Source organism: Myodes glareolus, chromosome 2 (assembly GCF_982192425.1).
Source record: "Myodes glareolus chromosome 2, mMyoGla1.1, whole genome shotgun sequence".
Lineage (NCBI taxonomy): Eukaryota > Metazoa > Chordata > Mammalia > Rodentia > Cricetidae > Myodes > Myodes glareolus.
The window spans coordinates 78,117,904-78,136,593 of NC_142027.1; the positions used below are offsets into that span (position 1 = coordinate 78,117,904).

The following is an 18,690-nucleotide window of genomic DNA, read 5'->3' on the forward strand; positions in this document are numbered from 1 at the left end:
TTTTATTGTTAAATTTATATAAATATAAAATTTCATAAATATAAAATTATATTAAAATAAATATAAATATAAATAAAGTCGATCTACTTTATTTCTTACTTCTCGGCACTTTACTTTCTTTAAGAAAGTAAAGAAAGGTGTAGTTTAGTGGATAGAGTGTTTGCTTACGTTGTCAAATCCCTGGGTTCATTCCCTGACATTGAATAGACTGGATGTGGTAGTACATGCCTGTACCCCAGCTCTAACGTGGGGGCAAGATGACCAGAAGTTCAAGATCGTCCTCAGCTCCATAGCAAATGAGAGGCAAGCTTGGGCTGCATAAAATCCTGTCTAATTTCTTAAAATGTGTGAATTCCCAGTTGACTCTTGACAGACTGGATTTGGGTGATCCTGGGAATCTGTGTTTCTGTGTCCCAGGTTTGGTTTGCCCCCTACTGCTCTGTTAAGACACTGATCAAAATCATCTTGGAGAGGAAAGGGTTTATTTGTCTAGAGGTTAGAGGTTACAGTCCATCCAGAGAAGTCAGGGCAGGAACTCAAGCAGGTTTGTAGAGACAGGAATTGAAGCAGACACCAGAGAGGAGTGTTGCTTACTGGCTTGCCTCCCCTAGCTGGCTCAGGGTGCTTGCTTGCTTTCTTTTTTTTTGTTTTTGTTTTTTTGTTTGTTTTGTTTTGTTTTGAGACAGGGTTTCTCTGTAGCTTTGGAGCCTGTCCTGGAACTAACTCTTGTAGACCAGGCTGGCCTCGAACTTACAGAGATCCGCCTGCCTCTGTCTCCCGAGTGCTGGGATTAAAGGCGTGTGCCACCACCTCCCGGCTCAGTGTGCTTTCTTACACAACTCAGACCACCTTCCCAGGGCTGGGCCCTCATATGTCAGTCATTAATCAGATGTCCTACAGACAGGGGCACAGATCGCACTGATAGAGACAAGGCCTCTCAGTTCAGATCTCTCGGTACTCTAGCTTTGTTAAATTGACAAAAACTGATGAGCACACAGAGTTAGAAACCTTCACCAGCGATTGTGGTGGATCCGAGTGTGGACGCAGATGCTTTTCGTCACTGTCTCGCTCCTGCGTGTGTTGGGATGGGAATGTGAAAATCACGAGCTTCAAACCACAGCCTTCTCAAATAAGACAATGACAGCAGAACAGGGATCTTTGGTTTTGGTTGTGTGTGGTTTTATTTATTTTAAACAGGGTCTCCCTGTGTAGCCCAGGATTCATGGTCTTTCCTCCTTAGCCATCTGAGTACCGGGATTATAGATGTGCTACCAGCCCGGAGACAATTCCCTCCAAATGCACATGCGTAAGAAACTGTGTAGCTCCGGCTGCCACCCTGATACCAGCTTCAGTTAGACTGATGCCCTAGATTTTCTTGGTCAGCCTGTAAATCTGGGTTAAACATTCATGCTTGGTTGAACTTCCTTCTTTTGTCTTCCTTGCACCTGTTCATTTACATATTTGAATTGCTGAGGTTGCTTTTTTGCCTGCAGTGTATTTTTGGAAAGGACATTGGTTTTCAGAAGGACTTCCTATAGCTTTCTATGAAGTGACTACAGTTACATAGTTGAGAAGTTCCTCTGTCTGGGCATCAAGTGACAGCCATTTCTAAATTTGATGTTTTTAAGATCAAGAAGCTGTGTAACCCTAGTTACGGTATACTCACTTGTAAATTAGTGGTGGGTCGTGTTTTAAGGTGTGTTCATCTTTTATTTCCTGGACAGCTTTCAGTGGACACGCTGCAGTTTCTGCTCTTCTTGTACATCCAGCAGTTTAACAAGATCTCCCTGCGGACATCGTTGATTGGGGAAGAGTGGCCCAGTCCTAGAAGCAGACCTCAGTCTCCCAGCCTCACTGAACGGACCAGTTGTCACAGTAAGGTATCGATTGTATTTTGTAAGGGAAATGCTTCCCCTTCCCTACAAAGTATGTGTAATGAAGCCAGGCATTGTAGAATGTGAAGCAAGAATAATAAAAACCTGGAGACAAATAATGGGGTCTTACCCGAAGATCCGAAAAGCAAAGCAGCCAACCACTAGAGAGACCTCTTACCTCTGCCAAGGCTCAGACCACAGGGGCGATCCTGCAGTGCTCTCACCAGCCTCAGACTCCACACTCGACTGAACTCCTGTCTCTTCCCCTTCACATTCCTGTCTCTGCCCAGCCATATCGCTCCTGTCTCCAACCTTCCTAGTGCTGGGTTTAAAGGCGTGTGATCCCAAGTTCTGGGGTCACCTTTGTATGAGCTCTGTTTCTCTTTTAGACAGATTCAGTCTCCTGTAGTCCAGGGTGGCCTTGAACTAACAGAGATCCCTCTGCCTCTGTCTCTCTCCCCCACGTCCTGTGTGTGTGTGTGTGTGTGTGTGTGTGTGTGTGTGTGCGCGCGCGCGCGCGCGCGCACGCTACCACTCCCTGGTCTGTGTGGCTGACCAGTACGGCTGCTTTGCCTTCTGTTCTTCAGGCAAGTGCTTTATTTATTAAAACACAAATAATATGCCACTCTAAGAGTATGCCTGTAACTCTAGTTCCTGGAAGATGGAGCCAGGAGGGTTATGAGTTCAAGACCAACCTGGGCTATTGAGTGAGACTCTAGCTCAAAACAAAAACAAAAACAACAACAACAAAACTCCCCTCAGTAACCCAGACCCAGAAAGACAAATATAATATGTACTCACTAATAAGTGGCTTTAGACATAAAGCAAAGAAAAACATGTCTACAGTTCACAACCCCAGATTCACAACCCCAGAGAATCTAGACAACAAAGAGGCAAAGAGGACCCTAAGAGAGACATACATGGATCTACATAGGAAGGAGAAAAGGAAAAGATCTCCTGAGTAAATTGGGAGTGTGGGGATCATGGGAGAGGAGAGGGAGGGGAGCAGAAAAAAATAATAGCACAATAAAAGCAATTTAAAAAAATTCCCCTTTCGCCTCTTAAATTGCTTAAGTAATTTTATGTATTTTAAATAACTTGTCTCATGTGATTAACTGTCACACATAATGAGTCTTATATTAGTAAGGTCTTACAGCTTTTCTTTCCTATTATAAAGAAAAACATTTTCATCTTTTTTTGTATGTGAAGTATGTTGAAAGCTCTAAAATGTAAACCATAGTGACATATGAAGGCTCTTCTTTAGAGTGAATGTGCACACTTGGAATTGTGCCATAGCGTGTGAGTGGAGGTCAGAGGACCGCCTGCAAAGACTGCTTCTCTCCTGTCGCCATGTGGGTCCCAGGGTCTGAACTCGGGTCACCAAGTTTGGCAGCAAGCGCATTTATCTTGCTGGCCACATGCACATCTTGCCTGGCTAATCAGTATTTCAGTATTGAGAGTTAGGTTCATTGAATTCTTTTCTTTCCAACCAGCTGACACAACACCTTCAGGCACTGTTAATGCCAGCCAGCAGGGAGGAAGTTTCCTGGTCAGTTTGAGATTGGTTTCTCTGTCACTTAGCCAAAGTCTAGTATCTTCAGCAATAGGGTCTTCCCACATAGTTGTGACCAAGGGCAATGACAATAGCTTGTGTTGCTTAGGAGGTTTCTGAGGCCCCCTTGACCTGTATCCCACAGGGAGGTATCCTGTACCCCTTTCTAGTTTCCTGGCTCCCACTGAAGCACCAAGTTACACACAAAAGCAAAAGATTTGAAGAAGCTAGGATCGTACTGTGATAGAGAACATGTGGTGTTTGTCTTTCTGGACCCAGGTTACCTCACTCACTCCAGTTCCATCCATTTATCTGCAGATTTCATTATTCCATGTTTTTACAGCTGGCTAAAATGCCATTGTGTGTATGTACTACATTTTTCTTACTTAGTCATCTGTTGTGGGCAACCAGGTTGGTCCCTTTTCCTGGCTATAGTGAGTAAAGCAGCTGAGACCCTGCATATGCAAGTGTCTCTGTAGTAGGATCGGAAGCCCTTTGGGTATATACTTAGGAGCAGTGTAGCTGGGTCACACTGTAGATCTGTTTCAAGTTTGCTTCTTAGTTCTTAATTTATCTTTGTTTGTTTTGAAATAGGGTTTCATCTTGTAGCCCCAGCTAGCCTAGAACTTGCTATGCAGACCAGGCTGGCCTGCAACTCAGCAAGATCTACTGGCTCTCCTTCTCAAGTGCTGGGATTAAAGGCGTACACCACCATGCCTGGCCCTCTTTCTAGTGATTTGAAAATTTCTAGTAGTCTGCAGGTGCATGCTCCCACCAACCATGTGTAAGAAAGAGTACACTTTCTGCCACACTCATACTAGCCGTGTATAAGAAAGAGCACTCTGCCACATTCACACCAGCCATGTGTAAGAAAGAGCTCTCTGGAGCTGGAGAGATGGCTCAGCAGTTAAGAGCACAGACTCTTCTTCCAGAGGTCCTGAGTTCAATTCCCAGCAACCACATGGTGGCTCACAACCATCTGTAATGAGATCTGGCGCCCTCTTCTGTTGTGTGGGCATACATGGAGGCAGAATGTTATATACATAATAAATAAATAAATCTTTAAAAAAAAGAAATTACTCTAAAAAGAAAGAAAGAAAGAAAGAAAGAAAGAAAGAAAAGAAAGAAAAAAAGAAAGAGCTCTCTGTGCCATACTCACACCAGCATCTGTTCTCATCTGTGCCCTTCTGACTGCGGTGAGGTGAGATCTTAGTGGAGTTCTCGTCTGCTTTTCCCCAAGGACTAAATGCCTTGGGCATGTTTTGAAGCTTCCTAGCCATTTTCATATCTCCTTGGAACTATTTTGTCGAATCCCATTGCCCATTTTAATTGGGTTCTTTATTTTCTTAATATTTATGATTTCTTAGTATATTGTTGACCTTAATCCTTTGTCAGATAAGTGACTGGCAGAGATTTCTTCCTCTCTGAGTATCCTTTGCAGGGGTCCCATTTGTTGATTGTTGGCCTTATTTCCTGTGCTATGGGAGTAGTATGCAACTTTGAGTTAATCTTTAATAAACAGTAAAATTTAAAATTACATGTATTCCAAAGGGATTGTTTTAAAATTTATTTTTTATCAGTAAAATCAACTCATTTTGCACACACACAAAAAATATAAATTTGCATAAGCCAAAAGACCTTAATTTTTAAGTTTGAAAGTTCCTTAAAAGTGAGGATTTTGTCAGACATTTCTTCCACTTTTGAAAATGTGATGTGAACAAGGACAGCATCCACCAGTCACTTCCTCCTGTGTCCTCCAGCATGGCAAGTGTAGACGGGCTTGGCTGGCACAGTATGCAGTCCAGACATCTGGAGACTTCATAGGTAGCCTTCAGTAAACTCTGCAGGATATTGTTTAGTAGTTAGTTTTTCAGAGACAAAGCCATTATTATTATTCTCATTCCCCCAAACTCCTGAAAACATAATAGAAAGAAGGAAATGTCATATGGATAGGAAGGAAATCACTTCCTAGCATTTGCCTTCTGAGCTTTCTCGTTTCTTTTTTTCTTAATGCCATAGTAGTAATGTTTGCAATTCAAATTTCTGTCTGTCTGTCTGTCTGTCTGTCTCTGTGTTTAGAGGTGCACCTTCTGCACAGTGCTTCTCATTGAGCCTGGAGCTCACTGCTTTTGGGCAGACTAGCAGGCAGAAAGGCACGTCCCACAGCATGAAGTCCAGTGCCATCATCCTTGCTTCCTCTGGCTTTTAGTCTTCATGAAAGAACACTGCATAAATTTTGATGATTTTTTTTCAGTTTTAATTTCACAGTTTCTATTTACTCAGCAATTTCTTCTTGCTTAAGCACAGCCCCCCCCCCCGAAAATATTTTTCTGTCAAATATTTAATGTTTTCTCTGTGTTTAAGTTTGGGATTTGTTCATGTAGTTGGGACTTTTCAAGTCATCCTTCAAGGAAGATGTAGCAGCCACTGGAGCATGTGGTGACCCATCTCGATGGGCCACACCATTGTGTGCGTGGACACTTGTGAGTGCAGCAGTGTGTTCTCTGGGAAGTCCATCCGCACAGTACCAGTAAGCAGGGCCATGCTGTACCAAATAGACCTGCAAGGTTCTGGGTGCTCAGAACGTGTGAAACCCCACTACCCCATGGCACATACTCAACACTTGTGGAGATATTCAGGATACCCAGGATACCCAATAGTTGAAGGGTGGCTCTGCTTCATATATTTTCTGATCATTTTTTCCCCAAGCCAGGATTTCTCTGTGTAACAGTCCTGAAATTCCTTCTGTAAACCAGGCTTGGCCTCAAACTTACAGAGATCTGCCTGCCTCTGCCCCCTAAATGCTGGGACTAAAGGTGTGCACCACCACCACTCAGCTCTGAAGATCATTCTTAAAGGGATCCTTTATTATACTCCTGTAACTTTTCCCAGTTTTAATGTAGTCAGTCCCTTCAGTACTTAAGACAAAATACTCGACTTTACAGGAACAAATCCATTTCTGCATTTGTTCATTTGAGCAGAACTGTTCAGTAGAAGGAAGTCTTGTTACTGGATTCTGCTCTACAACACAAGGTGCACCTATTAGTCAGGGTTCTCAAGGAACAGTACTGGTAGTAAAAGGATTTATTAGACTCCTCACCGGATGTGGTCCAGGTAGCCAGCAACAGCTGTCTCACAGTAGAAGTCTGAGAATCTGGTAGTCGTGGAGTCCCTGAGGCTGCGTGTCTCCGCAGTCCCAGTCTGGTGCTGTGTCCCAGAGGATTCCTGGAGAGCTGCTGGCTTCAGTCTGAGCTGGAATCCTCAGCCAGGGCAGAGGACCTGCCATCAGGAGTGAGGGCAAGCAGGCACAAAGCCTTCCTTCCTCCAGTCCTCTATTGGGATGCTACCACTGTGGCCCAGGTTTAGGGTGGGTCTTCCTACTGCAATAACCAGATTAAGAAAATCCCTTAGCTGTGGTCCTGAAATCTTGGGTTTTAGTTGATTCCAGATGTAGTCAGGTTGAGTCCAGATTTTGTCAAGTAGCTGTGATAGTATGTCATTGCCATATGATTTGGAAGAATTTCTTTCAGTAAGATGTATAGAGCCTTGGCCACCTTGGTCAGTAGAAAACCCTAGTTTCTCTTCCATTTTTGGTATTCATTTATTCTCTCTAGCTGCATATCGTTCAGCAGGATGTCTGCTTGCAGAACTACCTTTCAGCTGGAGCAACTTTTAGAGAGGTGTTTATCACCCAAGTGGCTGCTGACTCTCCATCTTTTGCCCAGTGCAAACTCTGCTTTCACCTAAAATAAGTTTCTTACTGCGTATTGTCAGTAAATGTTTGATTGTACATCTAGTATATACCTACACATCTGGGGCTGTATAGGTGTATAAACTGCATCCAACACTCTCTTGTGGCCTTTACCAGTACCAGGCATGCACCTGGTGCACAGACGTACATGCAGGCAAAATACCCATACGCATAAAATAATAATTTTTAGAAATTACAGACAAAAAAAGTCCTTCTTTTGTTGAATTGTTGGCTTGTTGGCTTCTAGCCTAGCTGAGAAAATGTGAGCTCCAGGTTCAGGGAGAGATACAGCCACAAAGCAAATAGATAGAAGTGATAGAGGACACTCACTGTGCTCTTTGTACAGGCATGCATGTGCACGTACACTCAGGCACAGAGAGACACATACGTGAATAAGTAAATGAGTAAGTCTTTTTAAAAAGTCCTATGTTGTAGTATGAGTGAGCTTTTTAATTCTAATTATCTTGCTTTTTTTGAGAATTTTATATGAGTGCTATATTTACATCATTTCCACTCCTCCCTTTTGTCCCCCAACTCCTCCTTCCATTCCCCTTTAGATTCATGGGGATTATTGCTCTGTGTGTGTGTGTGTGTGCATGTATTTTGTTTGTGTGTGTTTAGGCTGACCTCTTAGGATTGTATAACCTCTCAGAGGGCATATTTCTAGAGAAAAGTGATTCTCAGTAGCTGTGATTACCTATACCTTTTTATCTGGGGGTGAGGTCTTATGAAATCCCTCCCCCATCTACCTTGGCATGTCAACTGGCATCATGCAGGTCTTTTTGTTGTTGTTATTCTCTCTCTCTCTCTCTCTCTCTCTGTGTGTGTGTGTGTGTGTGTGTGTGTGTGTGTGTGTGTGTAACAGCCTATCCTGAAACTCACTCTGTAGAGCAGGCTGGCCTTGAATTCATAGAGAGCCCCCTGCCTCTTCCTCCCAAGTGCTGGTACTAAAGACTTAAATCATTACCTGGCTGTGATTTTTTTGTTTGTTTGTTTGTTTGTTTTTGTTTTCTTCAAGACAGGGTTTCACTGGCTTTAGAGCCTGTCCTGAAATTAGCTCTTGTAGACCAGGCTGGCCTCGAACTCACAAAGGTTCACCTGCCTCTGCCTCCCAAGTGCTAGGATAAAAGGCATGCACCACCACTGCCCGGCTGATTTTGTTTGTTTGTTTTTTGAAACAGGGTTTCACTGTAACTTTGGAGCCTGTCCTCGAACTACTTCTTGTAGATCAGGCTGGCTTCAAACTCACAGAGAGAGGCCTACCTCTGCCTCCTGAGTGCTAGAATCAAAGGTGTGTGCCACCACCACCCAGCAGGTCTTTTTTTAATGCAACCATGTTGTTAAGATTTTGTAGATACAGCTTCTCTGTCCTAATGTCTTATAGCAGTTATTCTGGTCCTCTGCATTACAGTTGTTCTATCATTTGCCACAAGTAACGCCTATAAACCACAACAGCGAATGGCCTGGCCGGGTATCTCCAGCAGGGCTATAGTGATTGGCCTGGCAAGGTCTCTCCAACAGGGCTATAGTGGCACTTAAATCCTGGAGGAAACCAACAACTCTCTAATTAGATCTAAGGGAAAGAATTCTTGCTTAGTACCGTAAACCCAGCCAAATAACTTCCTATGGCTGGAGAAGGCATAGATGTTGGAGGAGAACCTACTGCTGCCATTACCCTAAATCAGTGTAGTTTAGCTGTGTTCTAAACACTAATCTTTATATTCACATGTAAGTGTAATTGTCACCCCTCATCAAAGCAGCTTCTTTGGCAGAGATTCATTAGTGGTCAAAATACAGGGAATAAGTGGTTGTGGAGTACCCAGCCCCAAATGGTAGGTACATCGTTCCTTTTCCTGCTACCCAGACCTGAAATAAACATAAAGAAACTATATTAATTGCACTACTGTTTGACCAATAGCGTAAGCGTATTTCTAGCTAGCTCTTACATCTTAAAGTAACTCATTTCTATTAATCTGTGTATTGCCATGTGGTTGTGGCCTACCAGTAAGGTTCAGTCCAGCATCCAGCATTTGTCTCCTATGGCAGCTACATGGCTTCTCCCTAACTCCACCTTCTTTCCTCTTCTATCTGCTTGAAATTCTGACCTTGCTCTATTCTGCTAAGCTACTGGCCAAAACAACTTTATTCATTAACCAATAAAAGCAACACATAGACAAAAGGACTTCCCACACCAGTACATCAACAGCATAGTCCCTACACCTAAGGCTCAAGGAAGATGGAGAAATGGACTCTTGAGTAGAGTAGCTTATTCCCTGCTACCTTTGACTTTGTTTGTTGAACCAGAATCTCATATTAAAAAAGTTGATCCCAAACTCCAGGGTATATGTGATCTTCTAGCCTGAGTGTCCCAAGACATTGAAATGTCTGACTTTCATTGGTCTGATTTGAAATGAAGACCTAGACCCTTTAGATTGAAGAATATACTAGCTAGTGTGAGTTCTTATGTGGCATTGGGACCTATTAGAATAGCCATGAGGCCCATGAGTGACCTGCGGATTAGAAACTCTTGAAGCACAGACCTCTTCTTATTTGAGGAACAGGTGTGTGGTGAGACCGTGGCCTCTGAAAGAGGAACGTATGGCTTTCCATTTCCTGCTCTGTAATAAGCTCTGATTCTGCTTTAGCTTGGGAGATGAATGTGTATCCCTGTAGTACAATCTACACTTTTTGTTTCCCATAGGCTGGGGGAAGGTACGCCTGCCCCCGTGAGCACTCTCTAGTTGTAGCCATACCTAGTAGCTGCCGGCTCTCACTATTTGGTCCCAGAAGAGCACTTTTCATCCTGCTTTCTCTGCTCTTACCCAGGCTTCTTGTTCTTGCTTGATTCCATCATTAGATCCTAGCCAGTCACCCTGCATTTAGTCTACAGTCAGACCCTACTTTGCTTGGCTGTGTAAAGTACAGGTGGCTTTTTGTTTGTTTGTTTGTTTAAACTCTGTCAATGATTCCTTATTATCATGGTCATCTTTATATTGCTTGCCATGGGTATAACAGGAATGAGAAATGTCGATTGAATCTTAAAATTGTTCTTCTTGACCTGTTTTCATTGGAATCCAAATGAATATTTGAGAGTTTATTTAAAAGGAAAAATACATTGGACAGCTGTAGGAGTTCAGCATCCTTAGCCATGAGGGAAATGCAAATCAAAATGACTCTGAGATTCCGTCTTACACCGGTCAGAACGGCTAAGATGATAACACTAATGACAGCTTATGCTGGGTAGGTGTGTTGTAAGGGGAACACTCCCCCATTGCTGGTGGGAATGATTTTGTACAGCCACTTTGAAAATCACTATAGCGGATTCTCGGAAAATTGGGAATCAATCTACTTCAGACCCAGTGATACCAATTTTGGACATATACCCAAAGGATTCTCACTCATAGGTTCTTGCTCAGCTTGTACATGGCAGTGTTATTTGTAGTGGTCAGAACCTGGAAACAACCTAGATATCAGTCAACCAAAGAATGGATGAAGAAAATGTGGTACATTTACACAGTGGAGTACTACTCAGCTGTTAAAAACAGTGACCGCAGGAATATTAAAGACAAATGGATGGAATTAGAAAAAAATCATCCTGAGTGAGGTAACCCAGGCCCAGAAAGACAAACATACATAGTGTGTACTCACTCCTAAGTGGACATTAGCAGTAAAGGATAACCATGCTATAGTCCACAGTCCCAGAGAGGCCAGGTAACAAGGAGGGCCCACAGAGGGAGTCATGGATTTCCCTGAGAAGAGGAAATAGAAGAGATCTCCTGGATAAAACTAGGGGTGGGTGGGGATGGGAACATGAGGGATCGGACTGGGGCAGGATAGAGGGGGAGAGTAATGAAAGAGATGTCTTGATGGGGGGGGGGTTGCGTTTTGGGGTCAGGTGGAAGCCTAGTGCAAGGGAAACTCCCACGAATCTGCAAGGATGACCCCAGCTAAGACTCCTAGGGAAGCACGGATAGATAGCCTGAACAAGCCTTCTTCTGTAGTCAGATTGGAGCTACCCTAATTGTCATCAGAAAGCCTTCATCCAGTAATTGATGGAAACAGATGCAGCACTGGGCTGAGCTCCTGAAGTTCAGCTGAAGAGAGGGAGGAGGGATTGTATGAGCCAGGGGCATCAAAGCCATCATAAGGAAATCCAGGAACAACTAACCTGGGCTCATAGGAGCTCACAGATACCAGACCCACAGCCAGGGGGCCTGCATAGGACCGACCTAGGCCCTCTGTGTATGTGTGGCAGTTGTATAGCTTGCTCTACTTGTGAGACCACTAGCAGTGGGAGTGGAGCTGTCCCTGATGCTCCGGCAGTCTTCTGGGAACCCGTTCCTCATACTGGGTTGTCTTACCAAGCCGTAGTATGGGGGAAAGTGCTTAGTCTTTACCGCAACTTGATATACCATGCTTTGTTGTCATCCATGGGAGGCCTGCCCCTTTCTGAACAGAAACAGAGAAATAGATAAGGGGGGGCAGAGGGTAGGTGGAGGGAGGGAATGGAAGGAGAAGAGAGAAGGGAAACTGAGGTCAGAATGTAAAATAAGTGAATAAATTTAATAAAAAATAATAAAATTTAAAAAAAAATTAAAAGAGGAAAAGTATATGGATTAAATGTCTCTAACATGGCAGCTACAGTCCATGTGTCTTAGTAACTGACGACCAAAGCCTACTGTGATTGGTCCTGCCTGCTGTTTTAGTTTCTGTTCCCAGTATGCTTCCTGTACCCAACCCAGAACTTATTTTTCTGACAGAGCTAAAGTCTTTGCTGTTTCTGTAACTTGAATGTCCTTTTTCATAGTTGCTCACGTCACCTCCTGCATCCATCAAGAATTTCCTCAGATAGTACCCCACCGTGATGTTTCCCCTCTGGTGAGGGAGTTCTCTGAGCTTGTAGAACGCCTTACAGATCTCTGTAGCGGCTCTTACGCGGATGTCTGCTGTATCTCTGTTGTCTTCTCACCATGGGCTCCTGAGCTCCTTGAGGATAGAGCTGTCTTACTCAGTTTGCGTACCTAGCACAGTCCAGGCCAGCCAGAGGTTCCAGACAGATATGTCTCACATAGATGAGGCAAAGAGCAGGGGCGCTCACCAACTCAAACCTTCTTCCCAAGGTGGCATTTCTGTTAAATCTAGGTGCCATAAAGCTGTGACTGCAAACCCAAGAGACCCAGAGCTTTTTGGAGTGAGTGACTCCCATACTTTCTTTCATGTTTAATCAGATGGCAACCAAACACGCATACTAAAAATGTTGTATGAAATTACCTTTGGGCTGTGTGCGTAAGCTGTGATGATTTGGTCTCATCCTCGGGTAAAAAATGTCAGTTTTACAAAATCTGAAAAAATTCAAAACAGTTCTGGTCTCAATATATATTTGATAAGGGTGTTGAATCTACAGTGCTTTTGAGTCACTTTACAAATACAATATACACAAAGGTCACTTTTACATAGCTACCTATGTTCTTTGAGAGAATGAGATGGCATGTAAACACAGTATAATTAAAATATAAAGCTTTTGTCTTACAGAATATCTTCATTCTGCTATGGATTTTCTTTGTCTATTTTAGAATTGGAATGACTACAGTCACCAGGCTTTCATCTGTGACCGTCTGTCGGATCTCCTTGAGCTGCTTCTCGACCCAGGACAGCTTAGTGCGTCTTTCCACTCAACCCACAAAAGTGTGCTCTCTCGAGAAGCCATCCTGGCACTCAGCTTCCTCATCGAAGGCACCATGAGCAGAACCAGGAAGGTGTACCCCCTTCATGAACTTGCCCTGTGGCAACCGCTGCATGCAGACAGTGGCTTCTCAAAGGTCTCCAAGACGTTCTCTCTCTATAAGCTGGAAGCCTGGTTGAGAGCCTCTTTGACTACAAATCCATTTGGTCCATCTGCTTGCCTCAAATCTGGGAAGAAATTGGCTTGGGCTCACCAAGGTATTTTTTATAATATATTTTACCAAATATTAAATTGGCCAACTAGGAAGCCTACTGTTCTCTGGTGTATTAATGATCAGATGTCCGCTAGCCCGTGCAGTCGCACATGTCTGTAATCTGGCATTTGGAAAACAGGGCAGAAGAATTACAAACACAAGGCTACAAGTGGGGCTCCATGGTGAGACCCTGTCTCTACACTGCGTGCATGTGGTACACAGCATACACGCAGGCCAAACGCCTGTACACATAAGATAAAAGTACAGGGAAAAAACCTTAAGTAAGTAAATAAAAAATAGCCCAGTATAAGAACGGACCCATCTTCTGTGTATGACGTGCACGGTAGACAGGACCCTCAGAGTTGACTTGGGCTTTTTATTACAGTTCACATGACTATAGTTTGTCCTCCATTGATTCTTTCTTCCCTTTGCTGCCAGGTGTTTTTATTTTCTATTAAATAAATTATTTAAATTATAAATTATTTTATTTAAAAATAAAAGGTGTTTATTTGCTTGAGGTGTTTTTGATTTTCTATTTAGCAGCAGAATTTGGCCAACCAGTAGACATCACTTCAGAGCTGATAGAGATGAGGGTCTTTTAGCTGCATAGGCACAGGCACAGAATATATTTCTAAAATAGAAATCGTGTGAACAACAGCAAGAGTCCGACATTTGCTATGTCATTGTCTACCCTGGTCATCGTCATGGCTAAGAGATAAGTTCTAATGTTGTGGGCTCTTGAGAAGAACCAGGAGAACATGTCTGCAGATGTCTATGCTACTGAGCTAGGTGCCAGGCCAAGTTGTTGAGGGAAAAAAATAGTAAGCTATGTTCCACAGTCTCAGAATTTCAAAGATAGGCTAACAAATAGCTTCCGTATATATGTTTAAAAATATATTAACCCAGCATGATGGCACATGCCTTTAATCCCAGCGCTCAGGAGTAGATCTCTGTGAGTTCAAGGCCAACAAAGAGTATATTAAAATGCTAACAGAGATGGTAAGATAACAAACTATTTTTTAAACTTTGTACTGCTATTTTTCTACACAACCATGTATCATGTATATGCTATATGTTCAATTAAAAGCTAAGTCTTTTAAAAAATAATTTTATCATATTTGTGTATCCTTTCCACACTGGCCCAGTAGAGGTTGATTTCATAGTTTGTGGGAAGTACAGGCAGAGAAGCAAGTTTTGGACTGATGTGTTGGAAGGGACCCTGTGAGGGGAAGATGTACTCTTGAGTAGTAATGAAATTGGGGTAAAAACATGAACTCAGGTAGAATTTATGGAATGCTGCTTTTAGTAAGTTGAGAGGACTGCAGAACTGATGTTATGGCAATTTGAGAAGTCCATTACAATTGGGAGGGCACAGTGAGGCTGTGGAAGAAAAGCTGCTTGGATCTGTCAGTAGTTTAGGACTTAGGCACATTACTTAACCTAAAAGGTAAATAAGAGAGTACATCTTAGCTCTATCTGAAATCTTGAATGTATTAGACTGTGAGGCCCTGACTTTGCAAACTCTGTTTTAAAGAAGGGACTGTGTAGAGCAGGGCCCAATCTCAGCTCCAGAATTGTTCTGTTATAGCAGAATTTGAATGGACGCCCTGAAAATAGCCAATTAAGGAACTAGAGTGCAGGGCCATAAAATTTAATGAGGTCCAGATGTTCTTGGGAGGCATCCTGTCCTTGAAGATACCTTGTCAGTAATTTATGGCTCTTTGTTATGTTTTCACACCCCAAACTGACCGATGGTTTCAGAAACTACCTGACCCTATCCACTCCTTACCCAATCCCAAGACGACAGGACATGAACTCCCCTGGTAACAGTGTTTTCTCTTTTAAAAGTTCTGCTCTCCCAGGGCTCCCTGCCACACTTTCTGCACCCACCATGCAGGGGTTCTGGAAAGGTGTTGGTCCAAACTTAAGTTTGAATATTAAAAACTCTCATGTAATTTGCATCAGAAATCTGGCTCTGTGAATTCATTTGGGGACCAGAAACTAGGGCATAACAATACGTTTATATTTTTCATAATAATTTTGAAAGATTGCATATATACAGAAAAGAACAATCAACAGTATTTTGTCATTAACTCCTTTTTAATTATTTATTTATAATGTATACAGTATTCTGGCTGCATGTTTTGCTCGAACACCAGAAAAGGGCATTAGATCTCATAGTAGATGGCTGTGAGCCACCATGTGGTTGCTGGGGATTGAACTCAGGACCTCTGAAGAGCAGTCAGTGCTCTTCACCTCTGAGCCACCTCTCCAGCCCCTAACTCTTAAATATTATATTTTCTTCGCATGTATTTGAGTTTAGGCATGGGTTAAAAAAATGTTTTTGTTTGTTTGTTTTGCAACTCTCTTATTATTTGTGTGTTTCCTTAAATAGCGGAAGGTACGACCAAAAGAGCAAAGATTGCTTGCAATACTCACGTGGCCCCTCCGCTGCACCGCATGGTGGTGATGAGCCAGGTCTACAAGCAGACGCTGGCCAAGAGCTCAGACACTCTAGTGGGAGCTCACATCAGAGTTCATCGCTGCAATGAGTCTTTCATATATCTGCTCTCCCCGCTGCGGTAAGCATTTTGATATTTTCTTTTGGGCAGGATTCACTTTTTTTTTTTTTAAGTCAGAATTTTATTCTAGGTAATTAATTCAGAAGAATTTAACTCGCTTAAAAACGTTTCAGGTCTGTGACAATTGAAAAATGCAGAAATAGCACCTTCGTGTTGGGCCCCGTGGAGACAGCGCTTCACCTACATGACTGTGAGAACGTGGAAGTCATTGCTGTTTGCCACCGACTGTCCGTCTCTTCCACAGCAGGCTGCACCTTTCACGTCCTGACGCCTTCACGCCCACTTATTCTCTCTGGGAACCAAAGAGCGACTTTTGCCCCGTTTCATACCCATTACCCAATGCTGGAGGACCACATGGCCAGGACAGGCCTCGCGACGGTACCCAACTATTGGGATAACCCAATGGTTGTGTGCAGAGAAAGCAGTGACACGAGCGTCTTCCGGCTCCTGCCACCGTGTGAGTTCTACGTGTTTATTATTCCCTTTGAGATGGAAGGGGACACAGCAGAGATACCCGGGGGTCTCCCCGCTGCCTACCAGAAAGCACTGGCTCAAAGGGAAGAGAAGATACAGATCTGGCAGAAAACTGTGAAGGAGGCTCGTCTGACGAAGTAAGTGTTTTCTGGAGTCAGTGTTGCTGTTCATGTGAAACTTGATGGGAAGACAAAAGTTAATCTGGACACTTTATAGTGTCAGCCACACTGATTAAATGATGTGTGCATCCTTTCTCGGGGCTTGAATCCCCAGTTTAGTATTCTAGGTGCTGTGTTACCGGAGGACGGGAACAAGCCAGTACTCAGGTATTAGGCTCCCTTTCTTGAAGACATTGAAATTGCTCTGTGGCACAATCCTGTAATCCCAGCACCTAAAAGGCTTGAGGTAGGAGGATCACAAATTCATAGTTAATGGGAGCTGCATGATAAGACTCCTCCTCACAATAAAAATAAGCTTATGTTTATTTGGCAGAGGTAAGATTTACATGAATTGAAGCAGTCTTGTCTAGAAGATGGTACGTGATTCGGCCTTAAATGACTTAGCTATTGGCTACTCTAACACATGGACTATTCTGGTGGCTTCCTGACTGCACTGCACTCGGCACCAGACTCCGCCAAGAACCTTATTTAAAAATAGAGATTTTCATGGTTCCCACCACACCAAAGACTTAAACTCACATTCTTGAATGGCTTCTTTCTAAGGCTGACCATGGATTGTTGCTATTTCTTGTCAGTTTTGCTTAGTCTGTGCTAAAGTGGGAGAGTGGTTTTTGTTTTTTTTAAGGCTAGATTTGCAGTGTAAAATACTGTGTTTCATCCTACTTAGGGGCACTGAAATAGCTTATTTTTTAATTGCATTCCCAGGATAACAGGTCTAGCTGTAGATACTATGTTATGCCCAATTTTTTATTCAAGGGATATTGGTCTTTGAACTCCAGAAGCCAGGGACATGGCATGCAGTGTCAGAAGACACCAGTGTGAACAGTACGGGAGGCACATCAGGATGCAGAATTTGTAATGGGTCTTAAGAATGAGATGTGTGCATGGTGGCAAGGGCTAGTCTTGAGTGTCTCTGCAGTACTGGAAGAGCAGATGTCTGAAAGGCAGAAGCTAAAGTGGGATCCTGGGTGCCATACAGTGGCCTTTAAACTTGCTAAGTGAATTGAGTCAGGTTAGGTCACATTTTGACAATCAGGCCTGACTGCTCTTGGTGTCCTGTGGACGCTGTGGATTTGTGCCCTGCAGAAACACAGCACAGCCAGGCTGATGTGCGGGCTGTCCCAGCTGTGGGGCCACTCTTCTCTTTCCTGCCTACATCAGGCTGTCGCATTCGGGCCGTTATCGTTTCTTGTTCTGTGTCTGGTAGCCCATTCCACACAATCATTTTGCTTCCTCCACTGTCTCATGTAGACTTCTGTTCAAGTGTATATTGGAGAGACGTCCTCTGTCAACCTCTTTCTACAGTAGCACTCCCAGTAACACTGTATTGTCACCTGATGCTCCACTGTTGTCCAACAAGTTGTTTTCTTCTAAGTCCCTAACCTTGTACTATATATTTATCTTGCTTCCTCCCCATATTCCCTACAAGGGTGTACAGTTGACAGGGACACCTACACAGAAATCACAGTGTGCCAGCCTGGTCAGTAGACCAGTCTCTTTCTTCATGCATTTATTCCCCTCAGTCAGAACACTGTCTTTAGTAAGACTGACAGCAAACAAACCTTGAGATGTTGTCTGTCACTGTGCTCTGAACAGTGAGAACTGAAGGGTAACTAGAAATAGCCTTTCAGTGGTGTTGTGGGAGTAGATCTGTTGGGGTTTGTCTTCTCAAATGCTTTTGCTCTCAATCACAACTTTAGGGAGCAGAGGAAGCAGTTCCAGGTCCTTGTGGAGAACAAGTTCTATGAATGGTTGATTAATACAGGACATCGACAACAGCTGGACAGCCTCGTTCCACACACAGCCGCCTCCAGACAAGTGCCTGGATAGGACCCGCATGGAACCACTGGTAGGCGTTTAGAACACGGAGCACTTAAGGAACCCTTGCGAAATCTTCCATCGCATACGAAACAGAAGAGACAGCGCATTAGATTATGCTCTCCTTGCCAGTGTTCTCTTCTTCCCCACCACGTCGAGATACTTACCCACATATTTTTTGATGAGAAAACTAAACTATTCAAGAGGTACCTAGAGAAATCTGGGCAAATATCATGGCCAAGTTTGTTTGTTTGTTTGTTTGTTTGTTTGTTTTTGCAATTTTTGTAGCAGCAAAAAATATTTTTCCATTAATGACATTATGTTTTTCTTTTTGTTTTTAAATAATTTTTTTAAATTACAGGTATGTGTGTATCTCTATGTGTGGTTGAGTGAGGTGCCCAGAGAAGGTTAGAGGTGTCAGATCCCATGGGGCTGTGGTCACAAGTGGTTGTGAGCTGACTGATGTTGGTTTTGGAGGTTGAACTCAGGTCCTCTGGGAAAGCAGTGTATGCTCTTAGCGGCTG

The 18,690-nt window shown here is 43.3% G+C and overlaps 1 protein-coding gene and 1 long non-coding RNA gene across 5 annotated transcripts in view; both read left to right on the forward strand.

The window, feature by feature from the left end:
- Nucleotides 1–18,690, forward strand: part of Tbccd1 (TBCC domain containing 1) — a 49,319-nt gene that overhangs the window by 27,644 nt on the left and 2,985 nt on the right. For all 4 annotated transcript variants that reach the window (XM_085685355.2, XM_085685357.2, XM_085685358.2 and 1 more), the window contains exons 3-7: nt 1,725–1,880; nt 12,751–13,117; nt 15,509–15,695; nt 15,809–16,306; nt 18,049–18,197. In XM_085685355.2, coding sequence (XP_085541481.2) covers nt 1,725–1,880; nt 12,751–13,117; nt 15,509–15,695; nt 15,809–16,306; nt 18,049–18,178 — 1,338 coding nt within the window. In that variant the 3' untranslated portion in view covers nt 18,179–18,197. The remainder of the gene's footprint in view (nt 1–1,724; nt 1,881–12,750; nt 13,118–15,508; nt 15,696–15,808; nt 16,307–18,048; nt 18,198–18,690) is intronic.
- Nucleotides 13,130–14,220, forward strand: LOC148123010 (uncharacterized). The gene is made up of 2 exons (XR_015736747.1): nt 13,130–13,551; nt 13,615–14,220. It is a non-coding gene; the product is annotated as an uncharacterized LOC148123010 (long non-coding RNA).